This window comes from Chironomus tepperi, unplaced genomic scaffold (assembly GCF_022539635.2).
Source record: "Chironomus tepperi strain 1889 unplaced genomic scaffold, CSIRO-AGI_Ctep_v1 contig_445, whole genome shotgun sequence".
In the NCBI taxonomy this organism is placed as follows: domain Eukaryota; kingdom Metazoa; phylum Arthropoda; class Insecta; order Diptera; family Chironomidae; genus Chironomus; species Chironomus tepperi.
This window is the reverse complement of record NW_027226567.1, coordinates 488,310-511,175: the sequence shown is the minus strand read 5'-3', so window position 1 is coordinate 511,175 and position 22,866 is coordinate 488,310. Positions and strand designations below refer to the sequence as shown.

Sequence of the window (22,866 nt, the reverse complement as noted above, 5' to 3'; positions counted from 1 at the left end):
TTATAATATTTTTATTAAAATATTAGTCTCAACTATGTATAATCTCATTAATCCATAACCCGATAGAAGTAAATTGAAATGTCAAATGCTATAATGAAAAGAGAGAAATAAAAATAAGGAAATGAGTATCATAAAAATTACTATTGGATCTTAATGAACCGACGAAAATTGAATTTAATTGGTTAGAAGAAAAAGAGCAGCCTTCGACGTTAATTTTCACTTAATTGGTTTTTGACACATATTAAAAGTAAGCACTTTACCTTTTTAGATTGTTTTGACGACAATTTTACAGATAATTTAAATAAATTAAGTTTTTTTTTTTGATAATCACAATAAATTTCCTTGAAATAAATATACTTGTGTGTGTGAAAGTGTTTACACGTGAAAATCACCGTTAAATTTTCAAAAATACTAACATCATCATGATAACAACAATATTTGAATTTTTGAAAACCGTTAAATCTTTAAATCATTCAATAACATGTCTTGATCAATTTTCAATAGATTCTAGTGCCAATACGGATTTAAAATCCACCGAAACAAATGCCAAAATAATGAAATCAGTGAAATGACATCATGGTTTACTTTCGATAATATAAATACAATACGAGAGGCATGCAAGAAGCAGTTAATCATTCAGTTAAAGTGTTAAATGAATCTAATTGTTCTACTTTTTTTTTCTTCCCGATCGCCACTCACTTTTAAATTTAATTTATATTTTATTTTTCTTTCTCATCCGCGTTAAAAAAAAAGCTTTTAAAAACATGAAGATCTTCTTTCCAAACGAAGCAGAACGTTGTGTACACATACATCAAATAAGATATATTCTCTCGATTTACACATCCATTTCTTCACTCTTCTACGATTATGTAAACTTTCATCTTCATTCAGTAATTTTATTTAAGGTATATGTAGAAGGAAAATAATGCTGGCCTCAATTTATTTCGTAATAATTTTCGGCACGATTCTATTCAATCTGTTCATTCCTAACAATTATATCTACATTATTTTGATAGTCTATTACATACGGTTTATTTTCATTTCCAACAAGTTCTCATCAGCAATTTTTGTATTTGTCTGTGGTAATCAAAATGTAGTAAAGATGCTCATTTACAGTGTCTAAATTATTCACTGAAGAAATTCTTTTGAATTTTTGTGGGTTAATGTAATAATTTTTGATGTTTTGACTGACTAGTCAGTTAATTTGGTCAGTTCATTAGAGTATTTGTGGAATTTTTTGTACTAGAATCACCTCTGTCAGCTCATTCTTCTTAAATGCTTAGAAAAGTGATGATAAATCAAATTTGTTGTAACGGTCATTTAAAATTCAAATAATATTTATTGTACATAGTTGAAAACCCCTTTTTATACAAAAATTCAATTCTCAATTGAATTTCGAAGAATAAACATCGTAAATTTATTTTGCAATCTGTATAGTATTATTGCTAAGAATATACTTCAACTTCAATTACAAAAGAGTTCATTCGTGCATCCTAATGTCCGAAAACAGCGCTAAAAGCATCAAATACTCAACTATTCTTTAATTACCTCTTCCCCACAAGAAATCCCATTTAAACTTAATTCACACTAAGCTTTAGAAATATCCAACAGTTGCAATAACACAAATGATCATGTCTAAAAATGAATAAATAATAATAAAAAGTGTAAAGAATAGAAGAAAACGAGAGAAGTGTGTCACTATCGTCTTTAAGATTTTTATCTCTATTTTTTGCTCATTTTCTATACTCTTCATCTAATTCAGTCACAATGACTTTTCACACTTAAATATTAAAAGTGAAATAAAAAAATTGTTATTAAAAATGTCATGAAAATGAAAAGAATGGGAAAAAAATTGAAGAATGTCATTTAAAGTATGAATTTCTAATTTCATGCTATTACTTACAAATTATTGCCGAGAGAGATGAAAGTGATTAAACATTTTTTTTCCATGATAGCATGAAATATTTCACTTTACCATAATTATCTTGCAATTATACTCTTTAAATTTATTCACTTTCCGGAGCAATTTTAATGCATCAGTGAATTTACAGCCCTAGTCTTGTCTTCATTTCTTCATAATTGCATTGCATACTTTTCTTCATTTTTTATTCGCCATCAAATGATATATGCTGGTCAGGGTTGTAGTCTGGGATAATGGTGGATCAGGATGAACCTGTCTGACTGAATACTTTGTGTAAAAACAACCAAAAACTTGAACTGGATGTTGAGAAAAGATCACTCTGGTAAATTTTTAATATCCCGAATTGGGAGAGGACTTCGCAAGTTCGACTAGACAAGGGGAATCCAGCAATTGGAACTTGCATAACAACTCTGTCTCCTGGTCACTACATCAATTATGAAATGAGAGAAACAATACAATAACTATACAGACTCGATAAATCACCTTTTCGAACAATGGAATTGAAATATTGTTTTTCATGCATAGACATAAAGTCAGGAAACTGCGAAATTGATTGATACGTTTGATGCATCTCTCGACTAATTTGAATATGTGTTGCATCACATGCTTCACACGTCGAGGAGCACTTAATGGAATTCACACTTTTTCCATGAGCTTAGTCAATATAATTTATGCTCTGATTCGTTGCTCCTTCACATAAACATTTTTAGTGCCGAAAAAGAGCATAAAATTAAAATATAAAAACAATGCAGTGATGCTAAATGGCTGTTACTTAATAGGCAAGGTGTTTTTGTTAATAAAATAGCATATTAAGCTAGTGATAAAATAACAAATAACAATGCAAGTTACAGAAAATTTCTTTTGATAGGCTTATGAGTGATTTATAGCATCATTATATTATAATTCATGTCTATTATGTCTATTATTGTACTTGATATGTCTTTTATGTATGAAAATATGATAAGTCTCATAAAGCGTTTATCTACACAACTTGAAAAAAAAAGCCATTGAGATGAGAGAGGAAGCGAAATATCAATTTATAATATTAAAAATTTGTAGTTTCAAATGGAATTGAAAAAATTCCACACGTTGTAAAATTGCAGGCTGTATTAATGCATTCTACGGAAAATTATTGCTGCTTTTTATGTTTATATTCTGCCTGAGTGGGTTCTCTTTAGTGTAAATATGAGGCAATAACCCTTTAATAGATTCATCTTGTTTAGCAAATTTACAGGGAACTTAATGGCTTTTTAAATAATGACAATTTGAAAATTATGTTAATTGACTTATTTTGCCATTGGGATGTGGTTTAACAGTTGTAAGAACTAATATTGAATGGAGTAGAACTCTAATCAAAAGATCCAGCTAGTTTAAACTACTTAAAATTAAAGGAAATTATAAATTTCATGCAAATTTGTATCTAAGTAATGCTTTGCCATGGGATTTATCTTGATTACCTGCTAGGCTTTATCTAAAATTAGCTCTAAAACACAACTCCTGTTATTCCTACAGTTCCATAATTAGTCATGGAAGCGTCAAAAATAATATCATTCTCCGTTAATCAATTCAATGTTCACAACGGACCTAACCTCAAATCATCTACCTGCAGTGACTTATTTACTTGTTTCATCATTTAATTGACAGTTTAATGGAAAGTCTTTAATGAATTTTAATAATTATTGATAAAATCACAACAATACCTGCTGTCTATAATATTGTGGACTTATGTGTGAGCTCACATACAGTTTAATTTATGAATTCATATTTTTTGGATATTAATGAATGCCATAAAAATGAAAATAATGCGGCACATTTGAAGATGCTTGACCAGCATGCATATCTAATACATTTATCACATTGAATGTAATTTAAACAATAAATATAGCTGAGAAGAATAAGAAAGAAATAGAAATGTGAAAGTATTCATTGTTTTCTCATAAATTTTGTCTAAAAGCATCCATGCAGGTACATCTCAACGGGTATACAAGTGTGTATGGTGCTAATTAGATGTGAATGTGGTACATTTATGTAGTAAAGATGAAAAAAAAAAATACTTTATTCCAGGTTGTCGTGCTAAGTATGTGTCTTTATTGATATGAGCATGCATGCACGTACATATATAAGTTGGACACTGCTCCATTTTCATTTGAATTATATAGTATGAGATGTATTATCAAAAAGTATCACGAATCGGAGTCAAGTCAACAAGAATGAACAGAGAAAATGTATAAATAATAATGGAAATTGTCCAATACCTCAATAGCCTATCAGCATATTGAGGTCGATGCAAATTGTGTAATTGAGAATTTCAATCATGAAAGAGATTTCGACGAAAATGAAGAAACGGTGACACACCAAAACACAATATACAATATATTGCAGACTAAATGGACACAAAGTGTAGGTAGCTTGATGATTCTTATGAATTACAATAATAATGGAGACAAATGATTACGAGTTGGGAAAATGAAGAAGGAAAGGAAATTTGAATTTTAAATTTGTTGATTGTTGGCATTTTTTTCTGAAAGTTGCTGCGTCTACCGATGACAAGACAATAATGCAATGTACTTTTAATACATACAATTAAGACTTAACAATCTATCAAAAAAAAAACCTTTCAATTTCTTTTTGCAATTTATGGAAATGGAAAAATGTTGTTTATTTCCATTTGATAGAGAAAATTGAAAATGACCAGCTTAAAATTTATACAAAATAAAATATAGTCATGTTAAGATTCAATCACAGCAATTTCTTTATTACTTACAACTTTTGTAAAATGCACCTTAACAAAGAAAAGTTGTTTAAGACAACTTTCATAATAATGCACAAAGAAGGAAGAAAAAGTATATTCCATTATCATTCATTAGGAACTGACAATTGAAAAATTAAGCACTTAATTTGAATAGTGTGAGATGAAGAAAGGAACAACCTTAAACGTACAGTGAATATTTCATTTCTATTTTATCAGAAAGTAGAAACATAAAAATAAAGTTAATGAAAGTCTAATAATAATTCATTACAATACAGCATCATATATCACAATTTAAATGAGCATTCAAAACTATATTTGCGACGCTCAAGTGCATTTAAATAATGTGGATGCAGCTTTAATAGATGAAAGTAAAATAATCCAGGAAATGTCAATGTGTGTCATCAATAAGCATTTTCTTTACAATACTCATAATCATACTTGATGATAGCTCTCTTTTGTTTCAAGTAGCTTCAAGTTTCTAGGCGTCTGCTATTTTCTTCATTAGTCACTTCTTTATAAATATGACATTAAATTCCATTAAAATTTGTTAACAACTTAAATAACAATAAGACCTGTATCAAGGTCTCATGTGTTTACATTATTAACGATGTTTGACATTTGACTCATAATAAGCCTGCAGCAAAGTATTCAGTAGCTTAGTAGACGGTTAATGCGGGTTTTATATTGTGATGAGCTTTTGTGGAATTTGAGAGTAATTTTCAAAGTGTGTCTGAATCAAATGGAAGGCGAACCTTGAAATGTATGTACTTTATCGTGAATATTTAGCAAGTTTCTTGTCGGATTTTGAAATACTGATAATCTTTCTATGTTATTTTAGAAAAGTCGAACTTAAATCTTGACAACGATTTAACGATCATTTGAGATTCAAATAATATTTATTGTACATTGTTGAAAACCCCTTTTCATACAGAAGTTTAGTCTATTTTTGAACTCCAAAGAATAAACATTGCAGTTTCAATTTACAATCCATAAAAAGTTCTTAATTGCAATTACACGCAGTCAGTGCTACAAAATAAATCATTTGATTACAAGACTACGTGCAAAACCAAAATCGAAGCCGCTCACAGCTGACAAAAATAAATAATCAACTCAACCTTAAAAAGTTAAAGTGACTCATTCAGAAGATATCGATTTATATCTGCTTAATCTAATATAGAAGAAAACTAGTTTCTGTTCTCTTAAATGCCGATAACGCCTACACAACCTCGCGCCTTCCTCTTTTACTTTATATCAATGATTTTTATTGATGGCCATTAATTTTAAGTTTTCAATTCAAAAAATTTTCAGCCACAAAAATCACAAATCAATAAATTAAATCTTCGACAATCGAGTCAATCTTTTTGGTCAACCGTCGACTTAAATAAAATGAGATTTCCATTTTTTTACAATGAATTTAATGTGTCATGAGAAAAAACTTTTTTGTAAACCTTTTTGTTTTTATAGCAGTGTCAATTGCATCATAAATGTAGATTAAAATCGTTTATATGCAAAAAGATTAAATGATTTACATCGTTGAAGCAGAACATGAGCAGAAATTATGAGCAATTAACATTTTTTGAGTACAATAAATAAATTTTGAATGCATTGTGCGAACATAATCAGAAAGCAACATCAGTAATGGTAGCTGTGAATAAAATTTTAAAATTATTCTCAATCCAGTTACGTTATGGGAAGTTTTCAAGTGATGTCTGTCAAAAATGAAATTTATTGAGCCTTTAATCGCTCCAATGCCGCAAAATGTTTATAAACAATGAAGTTGCACCCTGCACTTACAATATTGTTGGACGTAACATATGAATGATTCCAAAATGAATAAATTTATGGAAATCACTTCACGATACGAAGCAAAAATACTTCAGAAATTATTGGAAAAATTTCCCTCGACAGCAGTTTATTCTTTAGAATAATAATAATAATATGCATGCATAATGAATATAGTTCAAAGGTTCATTCAACTTGGAAGCGAAAAGAAACGGCGCAAGAAGTGAATTTTTTACAGCATCTGCTAAACAATAAGAATTGCTCTTCTTTAAAGCTTCTGTTTTAAATCTATAACAGTATTTATTAACTAACTTGTAATTGTGAATCATCAATGAAATCTCAGTCCATCTGCTCTTTAATAAAACAACAAAACCTCAACATTGAGAAAACGTGCCTTATGAATCATATTCAATTTCCCCAGAAAATTACATGAAAACACAGAACAACATCACGATAGACACGACGTATTGAGACTAAACAAATGATTATTAACTCTATAAGACATCAATTTTGTTTATGTTTGCACATTGCGTAATACTTAATGCTTCTTTCTCAATTCGAGTCATGGGTTTTCTCAGAAGATATATATTGTGTCTAAAATTATACTCTACAAGGTTTATGTTCTTTAATTGCGCATCTTGGAAGGATAAAAATAGAAAATTTTAATTGTAATTGTTATTTATTTTAAACTAATTACTTCTGTAAACAACAATTTGAATATTGAGGTTGGAAGTGACTACTTCAGTTACTATCTATACTTTTATATGGATCAGGCTTAAATGAGCAATTTCTCGATGAATTACCAGCTGAAAAATACTCAAATCAATTTCGATCTTTTGAAAATGAGTATCGAACCTTCATTAATGATGATTATGTGACAACTGAACAGGACGACGAGCATAGCAAATAAAATGGCAATTGATTGATATTTTTTGAGGTTATAATCTAAGACAACAGAAGACAATATTGTGAGAGATTTAAATGAAAGATCCAATAATAAAGTAGGCAGTTAATTGATGCTTGTCCGCTTAAATCGGTTCCTCATTCATCCCATTCAACTCTTTATGCTAAACCCAAAAGCAATCAACTCAAAAAATTCCTTTTAACTTTTTCTTCACACCATCTTAACTTCAAACACCAACTTCAAAAAGCCATAATGCACACTGAATAAAAACTGTAATTGAATAGGAATTAGTACGCAGGAAAATGCATTAAAAGGAATGAAAGAAATAACTTTACACAAAAAATATTAAATAGAAAATTGCGGAAATTCTTTCATAAATTTAAAAAAAAAAAAAACTTTTTATGCAATAAAATTCAATGAAAAAATAACTCTAGACCTAAAAGTAATGATGAAACATGAAGTTACAACAATATGAACTTAGAAAAAAAAAGGAAATTTTTGTGTGATCATAAACACAAACTTGATAAATTGTGCAATATTTAGTCTCTTTCATCTTATTCTGCTGCTGCTGTTTAAATACATAAATTGAAAGTATCATAAAATAATAATGTGAATAAGAAGTGAAATACAGACAAGACACAACTTGTAATGATGTGGAGTCTTTATTGTGAATTTAAAAACCAGTTTTTCCTTTATTTCATTCATCTTTGATGCTTATTATTGCCATTTTTAACTTTTTTCTCTTATTCATTTACTCCACAGAATGATCATGTTGAGTATAGAACTTAAAATGGCAAATCTAACTGTTTTGTTTTACAGCATTTGATGGAGATTATTCACTTAGGTTTATGACAGTGTTGGGTAACTTTTTGGCGGCAAATCTTGTTGGTAAGCCACAACCAAAACAGCACACTGCATATGATTCATGGAATTTCCAAAAAATGTTGACGGCACACAGGTTACTCCGAAAAAGTGCTAGGAATTGGAAACTGGCAAAAGTTATCTAAATGCTGATCCAGCTTTCGAGGAGCATTAAATGCGGCAATGGACGAGGGTCACCAAGGAAGTAAGTATTTAGTACACAGGTTGGCCATCTCTGCATTATGATTATGTAAGACACATATTAGTATGCTGGATTATAGCGCGATTAAGCTTCAACCTTTAGAAGTTCAACATCTATGCCAGTCATATGCCAATGCTTTTAAAAAACGTTATTTAAATTTCAGTGGTGGATAACCTTTTATTTTTCGTGGCACACCTTGGTAGTAAGCGACGGCCAAAACCATACATGGCGTAAGGTTCAATAGGCATAAGCAATAAGGTTCATAATTTTTGGTGGCAAACTAATGCACCGCGTCACACAGGTTACCCAATACTCATTTTAATGATGTATTTAATCTGACTTGTTAGACTTAAAATCAAAATTTAAATTTTTAATGAGTCACAATTGTTGTCTACAGCCAAATATCCATTAATATTCATGAATTAAACTTTCATATAAACTAGACTATCGTTTTAATAATAATTTTAATATGCACAGACACAAATCAATATTGTTATACATAATACATTAACGCTGATTTATTCATCCTTTGAAATGTGATAAGAAAGCAACACAAAAATATTCGACAGAAGAAAGTTTTACGGAATTTAAGATCGGATGGAATTATATAAATGCTTACGCAATAAGCCATAATAATTATAATAAAGTAATTAAATTTTTTTAAGTCATCATTAATAGGAGATATAAATGAATTGAAGCGAGACAAATTTCCGCAATAAATTAACGATGACCAAATGGAATAAAAAATATCCATGTCTTGTTTCCACTTCTTAACATAGACACATTAACTTCATGTTATGCCTAACAACTTTCCTTCGTCACATTTCACATCATGGAATAATCAGTTACTAAATATGGTGACAAAACGGATGATGAACTTAACTTTTTTTAGCGTGATCGCCGCATGCAAGGAAATTGATACTTTAAGTGATCGCAATTGTGATGAAAATTGAGCAAAAATTATTTTCACGCGTAACGGTCAATTTTACTAAATTATCTCTTACTGTAACAATTTGTGGTTCTTTGCAAGGTTTTAGAGAGATAATTTCAAGTATCAATCGCATTTAAGTAGCTATATTGTTAAACATTGAGCATGTTTAAAAAGTTGGTTCGTAGCCAAATTGATTTGATGATGTGAACTTAGAAGTTTACTTTTAGACGTGGGTTCTAAACCTACGAAGGATAAATAAATCTAGGGTTAAACTGATGGAATCAATTTTTTTGGTTCATCTTTTGGTTTTTTTTATTCAGATCCAGATTGGACAAAAATACGTTAAAGCTAGTCATCAACTGGACATTAACTTGCCATCAACTGCTTCTAACTTATTTTTGCCCTTTCGGGAATAAAGACAGTATTTCTTGTTAATTGGCACACGGAAGCCATGAATAAAGTCAGCTTTAGGCGAAATCGGGGAAAGCTTATGGATCACAATTGATCTGAATGGTCAGCGAAGTAAGTAAGTACACAAAGAATGTAACCCGAATGGCACAAATTGGATAATCGACCCAAAGTCAAATTCCAGGCCTGTTCGACTCTTATTTGGTACCAAGATCGTTTTAAATCTTTCACCATTTAAGAATCACGCCAACCTGGTGCTGGATTTCGGATTGATTAACCGACTTGTGCTTATTCTTATAAGAGTTGATGTCAGAAATACATCATCACAATCTTACATCCAAGTGATAACCCGTTTTCTGATGTAAACTTAACCACAAACAACATAAAAGTGACAGTTACCCATTAAAACAATTTAGCCCTTAATAACTTCCATTAATACATTTCCTGTGACATCTAAAAAACATAAAAAGAAAGCCTACATGATTTTCAATTTCTCAGCACAATTATTTTCTATTGCTTATAACTCCTGTTGTGCTCAAAAGCAATTTCACCAAAAATGAGAAGCATAATTGAGCGAAAGCTATTTAATACAAGAGATAGAAATGCAATCAAAAGAATTACATTACATGATCATGTACTGAATGCCGCCAAAAGCTGTAAATTAAATTTTCACTTTGATAAAAAATTTGAAATAGAGACACTTTTTTATATTTATATGGCAATTTAACAAAAGGCATGCTTAGGTATAGTAAATAAAAGAAGAAAAACAGTATAAAAATTCGGTATCTGAACAGGCAATGAATAATGGATCACTTTCCTCTATTAACTTGCAATTTGAAATGAATAGCAAAGCAGCATAATAATAACACCAAAGTTAACAATGTAAAGGCAGTGAAAACGCACGTAGTGCCATTACCATTCAATTTAGAGCGGTCAACAAAGCAAAAATTGAAATTTTTTTCATTTTTAAACCTTGTTGCTCTATTTATATAGAGGCAATAAATTTTTACAGTCCATGAAGTGTTTGGTTGCATACAGATGATATTAAAGAAGTTGACATTGAAACTGTGTAATTTATGTTGTAAACATTTTAATAGGAATTTTTTGCTGACTGTACAACTTCATATATTGTCTATAAGTGTCGAAGAATGGAATTTCTAATGTATTCATCTCAAATCACAGGACTATTTCCATTGTTTATAATTCTCTCCATTTCTCATTGTGTGTTCCCGATGTGCTCTTTACGATCGTTTCTCAATTCGACTTAATACATGCCAGATGATATGGTTATTTACTATATTATCCACATTCCGTATTGCCCTAAAGGAAATAATTTATGGTAACATGTTTAGAGCTACTTGCTGTGATTCTGGGAACTTTATAAAGGGACATGTCTATGAATTATTATTGCTGTATGTCCACATTCATTCAATAACACTTAATATGCTACATTGTAGTTGCAGTTCTATGAACTTGATTGCCATTTGAGGTTATGTTCTATGGGGAATATCAGCAAATCCCCAATAACACATGTGTTTGTAACATTTGCATTTGTGTGCTTTGATTCGTCCTATACAGTTATAAAAATTTATGATAAACAATTCGGGCATGAAAAGAACAAAACGGAAACAGAAAAAGATAAATTTCAGTTCTCTCTGAAATTTCATAACGAAATGTTTAATACAAGAAGACGTTCTGTTTCTACTAAACTTAAATTTTTTATCGGCATACCTGTCGCAATTTTGATTTACTTATTCTTTTTTGGACGCTTCCAAACATACGAACAGTCAGAAATAATTAAGAATGCTAAGCCGGTTGCAGTGTGGGAATTTGTGGCTGATTTTAGTAAAATGAAGCAACTTAATCCAACAATATTGGATTTTAAAATTCTATCAGATCATGGAAATTATGAAGACTGGAAGTATACTGTGGAGTTTTTAGAGCAATTATCACATTGGCCTTATTGGCAAAATACAATCAACGGTAACTTCCATGTAAGAAAAGTTTTAAAAGATCAAAAAAATCTGTTTCTTGTCGAATCGACACATAAAGTTTGCTTCTTTAAATTCTTTTGCCGTAAGTATCTTAATTTGAATTTCTAATTGCAATGATCTCAGACATCTGTGTGTTTATAATACAATCTTAATTTACTTTTGCAAGTCAAATCAACGGGTGAATTTCAAATAAAGGAATTTAATGCTGACGATACACACGTTACTGAAATTGTAAAATATCAATGCCCGCCATTTGTTAGTGCATTCTGTCGTCGTGAGGTTGAATATCAGAGGAAGAAGATCATGCAGAACTTAACATATCACTTTGCACAACTTCATCGACATCATGAGATGAAAATTTTGGAATAAATCTGGACCATAAATCAAATGAATTGTGTAACTTAATTTGAATGTCTAGAACTCAGTACAGAGGATATGGTCGAGATAAGAGCAACAATAAGCAGATTTTATGAGATTTTAAATGTGAAAATTAAATAAATGTTTTTTAGTATCCAATTTAAAAACTTATTAGTTACGGCATTAAAAGTAAATTAAATACATTACTTAATTTATTGCAGTAAATTAGCAATATTTATGGCCAGACTTCCTTAAACATAACAACCATTCATCATCATTATCTAATTTTTAGTTTTCTAAATGTACACAAACAATCGATCAAAAATGGATGTAAAGATTCATAAAAATAGAATTTGGAATTTCCATAAAACTTTCTGAATTAGGCAGTGTCATTCTTTTCGGTGATGTTACTTGTTCATAGATCATATTTTTTGGAACTATCTTGTGTCTACGCACTTAATACGTTTAAGGAAATTGTCACTCTTGACTAATGCGTTGAGTAAATTCCAAATATTTTTCACAAAAATGGCATTTGCCAGCCTTAAACTTTACGTTGTCTTCTAGCATTTACATTAAAAAATAATAATCGTAGGTAATCATCACCATAAAATGCCATCAGAGATTTAATTAAATCTATTCGATAAAGAATTTATATCCAAGGTCTGCAAACATAACCTGAAAATTGCGATCTAAGTGAATATATAAATGTAACACTTTCATTATCATTAAATGTGCTTGTTCTATTTAGTTTTTACATTTATTCAGCTCTAGAACTGACCTTGCATGTATAAATATATGGTTAAAGTAGATGGCTGACAATGGTGATTGAATTCAAATTCAGAACAAGTTCAAAATGGATTATTAAATGCATAAGCAAACTCCATGACTGTGTAACTTGATGCCATAACCGGCAAAGTTGCTATTTATACATTTAGAACCTCGATGATAATCACGAACCAACATACATCAGCACTTTATTAAAGAAACAGATATAAAAATATTTTATTTATATGCTTCATATCCACAATGTTCTTGAACTCGTTAATTTTAGCTCTTTAACTTTAAAGATCTGCGTTTTGAGATATCAAGGAATGACTACTTAATAAGTGTAAGGAACGAGATAACTATTTTAATTGGATTTTTTTGTTGTTGAAACTTTAATTTTTCACGAAAATTTGGCGTGAATGCTAGCATTTTTACATAATTTGTCTTAGCATTGCACCTTTAGTCTTACTTTTTATAATAAAGAGTATTTCATCATTGCTGCTTTGATATTTTCAAATGCGACTATAAAGTGAAGTAAGGTTCAATCACGAGGAAAAAAAGGAGGCGCCATAAAATAAAACAAAAGATAAAAATTATTTGAATGTCAATTTAAGTACAAAGAATTAACTTGGGGAATGTTCGGAAGTTACGTAATGCTTGGGGCATTGCTGGGCAACCTGAGTCATGGACCGTATTCCATGTATGGTTTTGGTCGAGGTTTACCACCAAGTTGCGTCGCGAAACATTAAAGGTTGCTCATTACTGGCTTAGGGAAGTGAGAAGATGGAGGTACATGCTAAGGGACAAGGGGACGTTCACTAATTACGTTGAGGAGGAGGAGTAGATATGATTACATCTCATTTGATCAATAGAAATTCCAAGAATTCCATTGTTAATTTTTGAAAAAAGTTCTTTATTCCGTGACGTAATTTCCGAACGTCCCCATAATGCACTCAGTTATTTCTGTTTATGCTTAACAAAACATAAAACATGATAGAATTGTACGATTTTTTAACAAAAGGCACAACAAATTTATTTATGACTTTTTAGTCTGTATTTCTGCTTAATTTTGCCTCTTTTAAATGCAAATAAAAATATTTTTAAAATGAGGCACTTATGCTGGTCGTTTTTTTTTGCATTCTGTCTACTTGAAAAACTCAAAAGCCTTCTCGGATGAATGAGATCATCACAATAAAGATTTGAAGTTTTAATTAAAAAAAACGCAATGAATAAAATAACCATTAATAAATAGATGTTGAGTAATTAAAATGGATAATTTTTGTGAAATAAACAAATTAATGTGAAGAAAAAAAAAAATAATTAATGTCTGCATGATTCATAAAGCGATGGAAATTCTGCACAAATGTGTATCAATTTAAAATGTTTTTATTTATTGAGCAATTCTTTTAACCTTTGGTTTTGTGGGAACAAAAATCCCGTCAATTAAATCAAATTTATTAGCAATAATTTCCATTAATTGTGCAATTTGGTTTTTAGATTTTTGTATGTTGATGAATTTTTGAATATTTAAGAGTTTGTCAAGAAAGTTTTTCATTTATTATGATAGAATTTAAGTTACACAAATTATCAGAAGTTGGTTTTAGAAATGCAAAAACATTGAATATGTTCTTGAGTATGTGAGTTCGATTCTCAATTAAAATTCTTTAGAATATCCCATTATCGCATACAAAAGCTAGTTTTTTGATATTTTTTTCAAAACTTAGTAAAATTTATTCTTTATTTTTCATCACATCGCAAGAATTTAGCGAGAGGAAGCAGAGTATCTACATAAACAGCTACAACAAGTTGCTGTCATATGCTTTAAAAGAATGCGGTTTCTGAGCGGAGTGGAATCAGGGCTATCGATCTATATATATATTCCAAAATGACAAAAAAACGTTAAAACTAATCATCAACTGGACATTAACTTAGCATCAACTAGTTATACTGTATTTTATTCACTCGTGATTTTGTCAGTGCGAGTGTAAAGGCTCTGTGGCCAAATGATAAGGCAACATATCCTGTATCATTCTCTTATGAGTAAGTGGGTTCGATTCTCATCAGACACCGATATGAACAAGAATTCGCCAAATACTCAAGACACTCCAACAAAAACATATTCTTAAATTGCCTCATTAACATCTCCAACTAGCCCAAACCTTTAATTCAACTCCACCACAAGTGCTTTGTAAAGATTAAATCAGCTATCGATGCGTTTCACAATCAAACAATAATAACTTATTTAAAGCCCCAACATTAATCGAATCGTGAAATTACAAACAAAACCCATCATAAAGGTCAGTGCTAGAAGTAAATGATCTTTGAAAGAAAAACAACAATAATAATAATCTAAATCAAAAAGGCTTTTATATCCATGAAATATAAAACAATTTGCAGCCCATCCCATATATAATTTTACAAGTTATAATGGAGTGAAAAGTTGTAATGTATGTAATATATGTAGTACAAAAAAAGTATTGCAATAACTTATAATCAAAAGTAAAGCTAGTAAGTATAAATAAAAAAAAAGTGCAAGTATGAGTTTATTGAACCCGCACGAAGGTATTTCATAAACAGCAAGTCTAAAAACAGTATTTTGGCAATCCAAATAATTCGGCATGTCTGTTTGTTAAGTAATAAATGTATTTAATTTAATATTTTAAAGCCTCTTTTTCTTTACAAGCTATTATATTGACCTTTTTTCCAGCTATTGCCTTAAAACATTTGTAATTGTGTGATTGATGGGTAAATGAGGGTCAGTACAATTGAAATTTAAAGAAGACTTCTTTTGATGAATTATGGTGCCTGTGTAATTTATGCATCACAGAAGAGAAATGAAAAATATGAATGGTGAATGGAGTTGTTGGTCAAGCTCATTGTAGCATGCGATAAATGCCCACAGACTATTTGAAATGTATTATTAATTTACTTTGTTAAGTTCAAGTTCGAATTGAATAAATTAGAATTTAATGCAGAATTCTTCTTGACGCCCAAAAAATCATTCATTTATGACTTGTCTGACCTATTGAGGTCTGGTTGGGGTCATTCAGAAGTTGCGTCGATCAGTTGGAATTACTTGGCTTTCAGTCATTTACCCCAAACAGCACAAGTTGATTAATCGATCAAAAATCCGGATCTGGCACTGTAAAAATTATTTGTTTATGGTGAGACTCTGACTTGATGGCGGATTAAGTATCTACAAAAAAGCTTCCAATGCTGTCATATGCTTTAAAAGAATGCGGTGTCTGAACGGAGTAGAATCAGGACTGAATATATCCGGATTTTAATTCATCATTGGACATTAACTTACCAACTTGTGCTATTCGGACTAGTTTAGAAATTAGTCATCATTCATGAAAAATCCCTCAAAAACTTTAATTCAACTCTGCAGCATGAACATTAATCGTAAATTACAAACAAAAATCATAAAGGTCAGTGCTAGAAGTAAATGATCTTTGAAAGAAAAACAACAATAATAATAATCTAAATCAAAAAGGCTTTTATATCCATGAAATATAAAACAATTTGCAGCCCATCCCATATATAATTTTACAAGTTATATGGAGTGAAAAGTTGTAATGTATGTAATATATGTAGTACAAAAAAAGTATTGCAATAACTTATAATCAAAAGTAAAGCTAGTAAGTATAAATAAAAAAAAAGTGCAAGTATGAGTTTATTGAACCCGCACGAAGGTATTTCATAAACAGCAAGTCTAAAAACAATTTTGGCAATCCAAATAATTCGGCATGTCTGTTTGTTAAGTAATAAATGTATTTAATTTAATATTTTTATTTTTAAAGCCTCTTTTTCTTTACAAGCTATTATATTGACCTTTTTTCCAGCTATTGCCTCAAAACATTTCTAATTGTGTGATTGATGGGTAAATGAGGGTCAGTACAATTGAAATTTAAAGAAGACTTCTTTTGATGAATTATGGTGCCTGTGTAATTTATGCATCACAGAAGAGAAATGAAAAATATGAATGGTGAATGGAGTTGTTGGTCAAGCTCATTGTAGCATGCGATAAATGCCCACAGACTTTTTGATTATTAATTTACTTTGTTAAGTTCAAGTTCGAATTGAATAAATTAGAATTTAATGCAGAATTCTTCTTGACGCCCAAAAAATCATTCATTTATGACTTGTCTGACCTATTGAGGTCTGGTTGGGGTCATTCAGAAGTTGCGTCGATCAGTTGGAATTACTTGGCTTTCAGTCATTTACCCCAAACAGCACAAGTTGATTAATCGATCAAAAATCCGGATCTGGAATGGTGAGACTCTGACTTGATGGCGAATTCGGTTTAAATCCGAAGCCAGGACTGAAGCCGGATTTTAATTGGATTGACCAACTTGTGCTATTCGGACTAGTTTAGAAATTAGTCATCATTCATGAAAAATCCCTCAAAAACTCGTCTGCAGCATGACGTAAATTCAATAAAAAACTTACTGATCCATTTTAACAAAAATGTTATGTGAGATCATCTTAACCAATATCATGCTTGATTTATTTTTCGTACTTTTATGTCCAAATCCACTGTCGCATTTACTCTTTAAAGGCATTCCAACAATGACTTTTTCCATAGTCAAAACTTTAGTTGTTTATTCATAATTATTAACGCTAAGTTATAAAATTTAAATGACACGATTGTGTGTGTTTTGTGCCTTCTTTCCCAAAGAATTGCAAAATATTTGCGTAATAATAGAAATATAAATATTTGATAATAATTTGAATAATTTTTTGTTGTAGTGTGTTATGTATGATTTATTGTCAATGTAATAATAATAAAAGATGTTAATTTATTAAATTTGCCGAAACAGTGGTATAAGATTGATGAATTATCGAAGAAATTTGAATAAAATTTCATCATAATTTGAATTAATCGTGTGAACTGCGATCGGAAACTTTCAATTTATAAATTGTTCCCCCTAAAAAGCAATAATTTGCAAACCCGAACAGCACATATTGGTTATTCGATCAAAGATCCGACCCCAAGCTGAGGTGACTCTGACTTGATTATTAAGATTGAATATCCTACACCATGCCAGAGTAAAACCGACCTGGTGCCGGTTTCTTAACCTTCCATAGATAACCCGATCCCACTATGTCCTAGCTGCTCTAGGATACCCTATTTCATCCAATTCTAGGTACCTTAGGTCTGGAGTAGTAGAGTATTCCTAGGATGATCCTAGCTACCAGGCTATCCCGAATAAGTTAAGAAACCGGCCTCAGGGTGTCGAATTATGGATCGATTAGCCGACTTGAGCGACTGGTATTATTCGGGAAATATTTCACAAGTTTCTAAAGATTTAATAAATGTTATTTGCTAATGATTTAATCATATGCCTCAGTAAAATCATCTTACAGAGCTTACTGCTCCGCATTTAAATCCAATTTCTAAACCGAGTGTAAAAAATGTTTGAAAGTTTATTTTTAACAGCTATACATGAATATTAATGGTCAATAGTACACAACCAGCAGCAGCCATGATAATTGTAATACAGAAAAAATCTCTAAGAATGCTAATTAAGCAACAAGGCAGCTGTGTGAAATTTCATTTTTTTATGCTCTATTTTTACATAAATCTTTAGTTAAAGCGAAGCATTTAAGTCAAATAAAGTCTGTCAAGAAGTAATCAGTCATTTACTATAAATATTGACCATTACTCGATCTAGTGAGTTTATTAATAGGTGGGCGGATGCGATAATTTATTCAGTTACAAGTTTTTAAGAAGCAACACGACATATTCTCCTATTTCATGCTCACTTGGCGAAAAATTGTATTTTTGTTTTACTCAGACTGATTATACAGCTTGCTTTTGATGTACACATTGTATTTTTATTTATACTTGAGTCAATTCTACGTTAATAGTGTAATAACATGATTGTTTAACTTCTTTTCTTCATCCAGATGGATCATAAAGACAGAAAATTAAGAAAAAGTTTAATAGTTCTACTGCCATTTACTGTTTACCATTACTATAGACAATCAAAATTGAAGAAGCAATCAAACAGCAATAAAAGCCTCTAAAATTACTATTACCGTTAATATTTCAGCTACTTATCATTGCATTTTTGTATATCCAAACGTTGCACGTTAACGACGAAGATGAAGATTTACTTTATGGAAGTGGATTTTTGGATTTAAAGACCAAGATGAGAAAAACTGGTTTTGGGAATGAAAAGTAAATAGAATTCTTTCTGGAGATAAATCAATAGAAGAACTTCACTTGAAGATGTTCAGCTTTAGTTTGACTGTTTAAACATTAAGTCATAACAAAGGCATGTGCTTTTATTCGTCATCTGTGATGCCGTGAAACTCACACGATTATTATTATGCAATCGAAAGGCATTTTTCAAATATTTTTGGAATTTCTCATCACATTCAAAATCCATAGACGCATTTATATAAATCATCATTAACTATTCCTATCAAGTCGTGCTTAAATCGCTCTACTAATCTGTTCTGTGGTTCAAGCAGGTTAGACAAGTGTTTGTAAATGATGTCGATGACGTTTAAGACCTTAAACTCTAAATAATTAAGTATTACAGCTTATAACCTCAAATTTTAGACATCACAACTGAACGAACCCTTATCTTAAATTCTTCATATGTCTATGAAGATATTGTGTACATGATTGATAACTCTATATCAATAACTGTCATGAAGATAACTAAATAATGTTTACAACTTGCTTCGCTACTACGAATCAACGATAAATTACTCAACATCGCACCAATTGCAACCCAAGCTCTACAATTTTCCCATTAGATGCACTTTAATCGGTAATTTCCGTAAAAAAAGAGTGAAACGAACAAAAAAAGCACAAGAGAAACATGAAAAATCAATCTTGATTAGTTTACACGTGGAAATTGGAAAGAACAAGAAAGTTTTTATTATGTAAAATTATGAAATGCAGATGTAATATTGACTTAAATTAATTTAATATACAGGACTTCGCTCCGCTTCGTTCGCCCGATGTTATTAGATCACAGAAGTGTCGGACTCCACTTCGCTCCGCTTCGTTCGCCCGACTGTTATTAGGTCACAGTAGTGTCGGACTCCACTTCGCTTCGCTTCGTTCGCCCGACTGTTATTAGTTCACAGTAGTGTCGGACTCCAATTCGCTTGTATTGATTCTATCAGCGTAATAACAATTTATGATTGTTTATGCGTGAGCGGAGCATAAAGTGCTACAGGTGTTTGGGTTTACAAAATGATTTATTATTGAAAAGTTCATCGAACTATAAAGTTCTATCACTTCTCTTAGTTTCTTCTGTTTATAATCTTCTGATGCTGTTTATTCATAACTTTATAGAAGTATACACAAGACGAGAGGAATTTCTTCCTTGACCGTCAAGACGAGAGGGGTCAATCACAAGTGATATCTACAATATTAGAGCTCAGGGGCGTATTTTTGAGGAGGAGGAGTGAGTCCAGATGGTGGGTTAACCTAGTCATCCAAATCTGCATATAGACTTCCTCCCATCACATAACCTACACATCATTTGTCAACAGCCCCAATGTAAACACTCCGTAGAATATCATTTCAATACAGGAAAGTGTAAAAAAGAGCATGAAATGCATGAGAGGGAATTGTGCGAGTGTGGCTTGCTCCACTTGGCATCAGAAACAGGAAATTTGCTTAAATTTTCAATCTATATGAATTTTATTTTTATAAATTTATGTACACAAGCTACTCCATTCATTCATTCATCAGTTATGAATCTCTTTTTTTCACCAACATGTCGTAACAATTTTTTTTATGACTTTCACATTATACACATGTTGTAGCATCTCGTCTCGCCAGAGAGAGAAGCACAAAAAATATCGAAAACATTTATTTGTTGCGTTTTTTGCATGAAGCGTTAAGAGTGAATCTTTTGATTGCCAATTTTTTCAAACGTAATGTAATTTAATTTATGCTGTTTTTTTCTGCTATAAGATTTTAACTACATGATGAGTAGTCATTAAAAAAGATAATTCAACCATTTTTTCATAATCAATTGATTTAAACAGCAAAAAAGAAAAGATTACGCTTCAGAAAATGTCAAAAATTTTATTTATTAAGCCATCGCATGAGAGTAAGATGTCAAGTTGGATTGCTTATTATGCGCATTTATAGGGAGATGAGGGTTTGACAGAGTTTTGAATGAAAGTTGGGATGATGGACATCTAATGAAGTTCAGAGAATTGTTTAGACTAGAAAGTTTTTGGACATTGTTAAATCTTCTTAGCGAATTTTAATTGTTTGATCAGCACTGGATCTCTAATTCGTGAATTTAAAGACAATAAATCATCAAAAGATCTTCTTTGTTATCAAAACTGGCAGATTTTTGGACTAAATATGTCAATTTCTATTGATCTACTGAAATCAATAGGATTGATGTACAGTTTCTTAAAGTAAGCTAGTTATCAATGTAAAAGATGTTTATTGTTTGACGATTAAAAACAAACTAAACATTTCAAAGAAGGGGTCTACAACTATATAAAAGAAAACAAACTAAATGGAATTATAAAATTCAAATCTTAAACGATCGTTGCAATAATATTATTGTGACAACATTGCAAACAAAATGCCAGAAGACACCAAAACCGCAGTTTATTTCTTCCTTTACTGAACCTTAAGATCGTAAAGTCAAATCATTATGAATGACAATTGATGCACAGGAAGAAGACAAAATGATTTACACCAAAATTAACATTTAATTCAAAATTATTGTTAAACGCAACCCAAGTCAACGTAATTATCGTAAATCACATTTTGCGATTTCTCAAGCAGTTTAACATGATTCACATGACGACGGCAATTTTGTATTAAACTTGTGTGATGTCAGTATTAGCATGAGACATTTCATCGGAAGAAAATAATAATAATAATAAAGATACACAATTTTTGAAGTGGATATTTCCTATTATTCACAACAAAATTATACGATTAAGTTATTATCCATGGAAATTATAAATATTTTCATCTTAAATCGAATATTGCGTAGATCTCATACATAAACAGGACACGATCATTCGCATATGCTGATTACTAAGCGATTTTCCAAAGAGAGATTAAATTGAGACCAACGCAATGATATAATTAGCATGCTAAATATGCATTGGAAGTATGTTATTCGCACAATACTATGCGTGCATGGAATTTATCTAATTAATATCACTTAAAGATATTATGAATTAAAAGAAATTATATACTTTTTCTGCATACATCGATTACGGTCATTAATCGCAACTTGTAACTTGATTTTTCCTTATTATGTTTAATAGACTTATTAGAAGCAAGTGATAGAAACGAGGAAGGCTGGCTGTTTACTCTTGTTTTTTGTTGCCATAACTTAATTATCTTCAACTTACCGTGTAAAATTTATGATTTCTGGCAAGATATTGATGGTTGCAATTCCTTAACAATCGTAATGTGAAACAGAATGACGTTAATTCGATGCTCGTTAATGCTGAACGATCTGCAATTAAAAGAAAATAAAAACAAATTAAGTTATGACTGTAAAATTGTAATTTGATGGGAAAGATCTTTGCACACAAAAATTGTAAACAAATGGGGTTGGCCGTAAATGATGTGTTTTGGACATTGAATGTTTATGACTTAAAAAAGGGCAAATAATAAGATTTTTAGGACGTTTATGACTCAAATATTCTTCAAGACTCAAATTCAACTAATTTGCCATCTGTTTCTAGATCAACCCTTTTGCCAGCGACCTGTCTATTGATCATCATTAGTGAACATTCACAAAATCAAACGAGACATAAAACGTTTTTCAAGAGGTATTTCTGAACATGAATGAGTCATATAGCTCGTAGAGAAATAAAATAAAAATAAATCTCAAGAATATAGTTTTCCCGCATCGAGCAGTCGTTGTCGCTCTAATTTTTCCTCTTTACGAAACTTGTTCTCAAGGTTTCATTAAGACGTCGTGATGAAAGTTAATATGTTGAGATGTGAGAATATAAAAAGAATTTTT

The 22,866-nt window shown here is 30.7% G+C and overlaps 1 protein-coding gene and 1 long non-coding RNA gene across 2 annotated transcripts in view; one reads left to right on the top strand and one right to left on the bottom strand.

Annotated features, from left to right (window-relative positions):
• Window positions 1-49: 49 nt before the first annotated feature.
• LOC139098085 (uncharacterized) overlaps window positions 50-22,866 on the bottom strand; it is a 33,556-nt gene continuing 10,739 nt past the window's right edge. The window contains exons 2-3 of the long non-coding RNA XR_011545145.1: window positions 22,244-22,350; window positions 50-88 (exon numbers count right to left, since the gene is read on the bottom strand). This is a non-coding gene — a long non-coding RNA (uncharacterized lncRNA). The remainder of the gene's footprint in view (window positions 89-22,243; window positions 22,351-22,866) is intronic.
• On the top strand, window positions 11,425-12,283 carry LOC139098290 (uncharacterized). Its single transcript, XM_070650427.1, has 2 exons — window positions 11,425-11,837; window positions 11,922-12,283. Exons 1-2 carry the CDS (start codon window positions 11,435-11,437, stop codon window positions 12,122-12,124), a joined length of 606 nt encoding a protein of 201 aa, XP_070506528.1. The 5' UTR covers window positions 11,425-11,434; the 3' UTR covers window positions 12,125-12,283.

What these genes read in the sequence shown, in the direction of transcription:
- LOC139098290 (XM_070650427.1), top strand. Translation starts at nt 11,435, where the DNA reads ATGTTTAATACAAGAAGACGTTCTGTTTCTACTAAACTTAAATTTTTT. An exon ending in CTTCTTTAAATTCTTTTGCC is followed by an intron (nt 11,838 to 11,921) that starts GTAAGTATCTTA and finishes TACTTTTGCAAG; the next exon opens with TCAAATCAACGGGTGAATTT.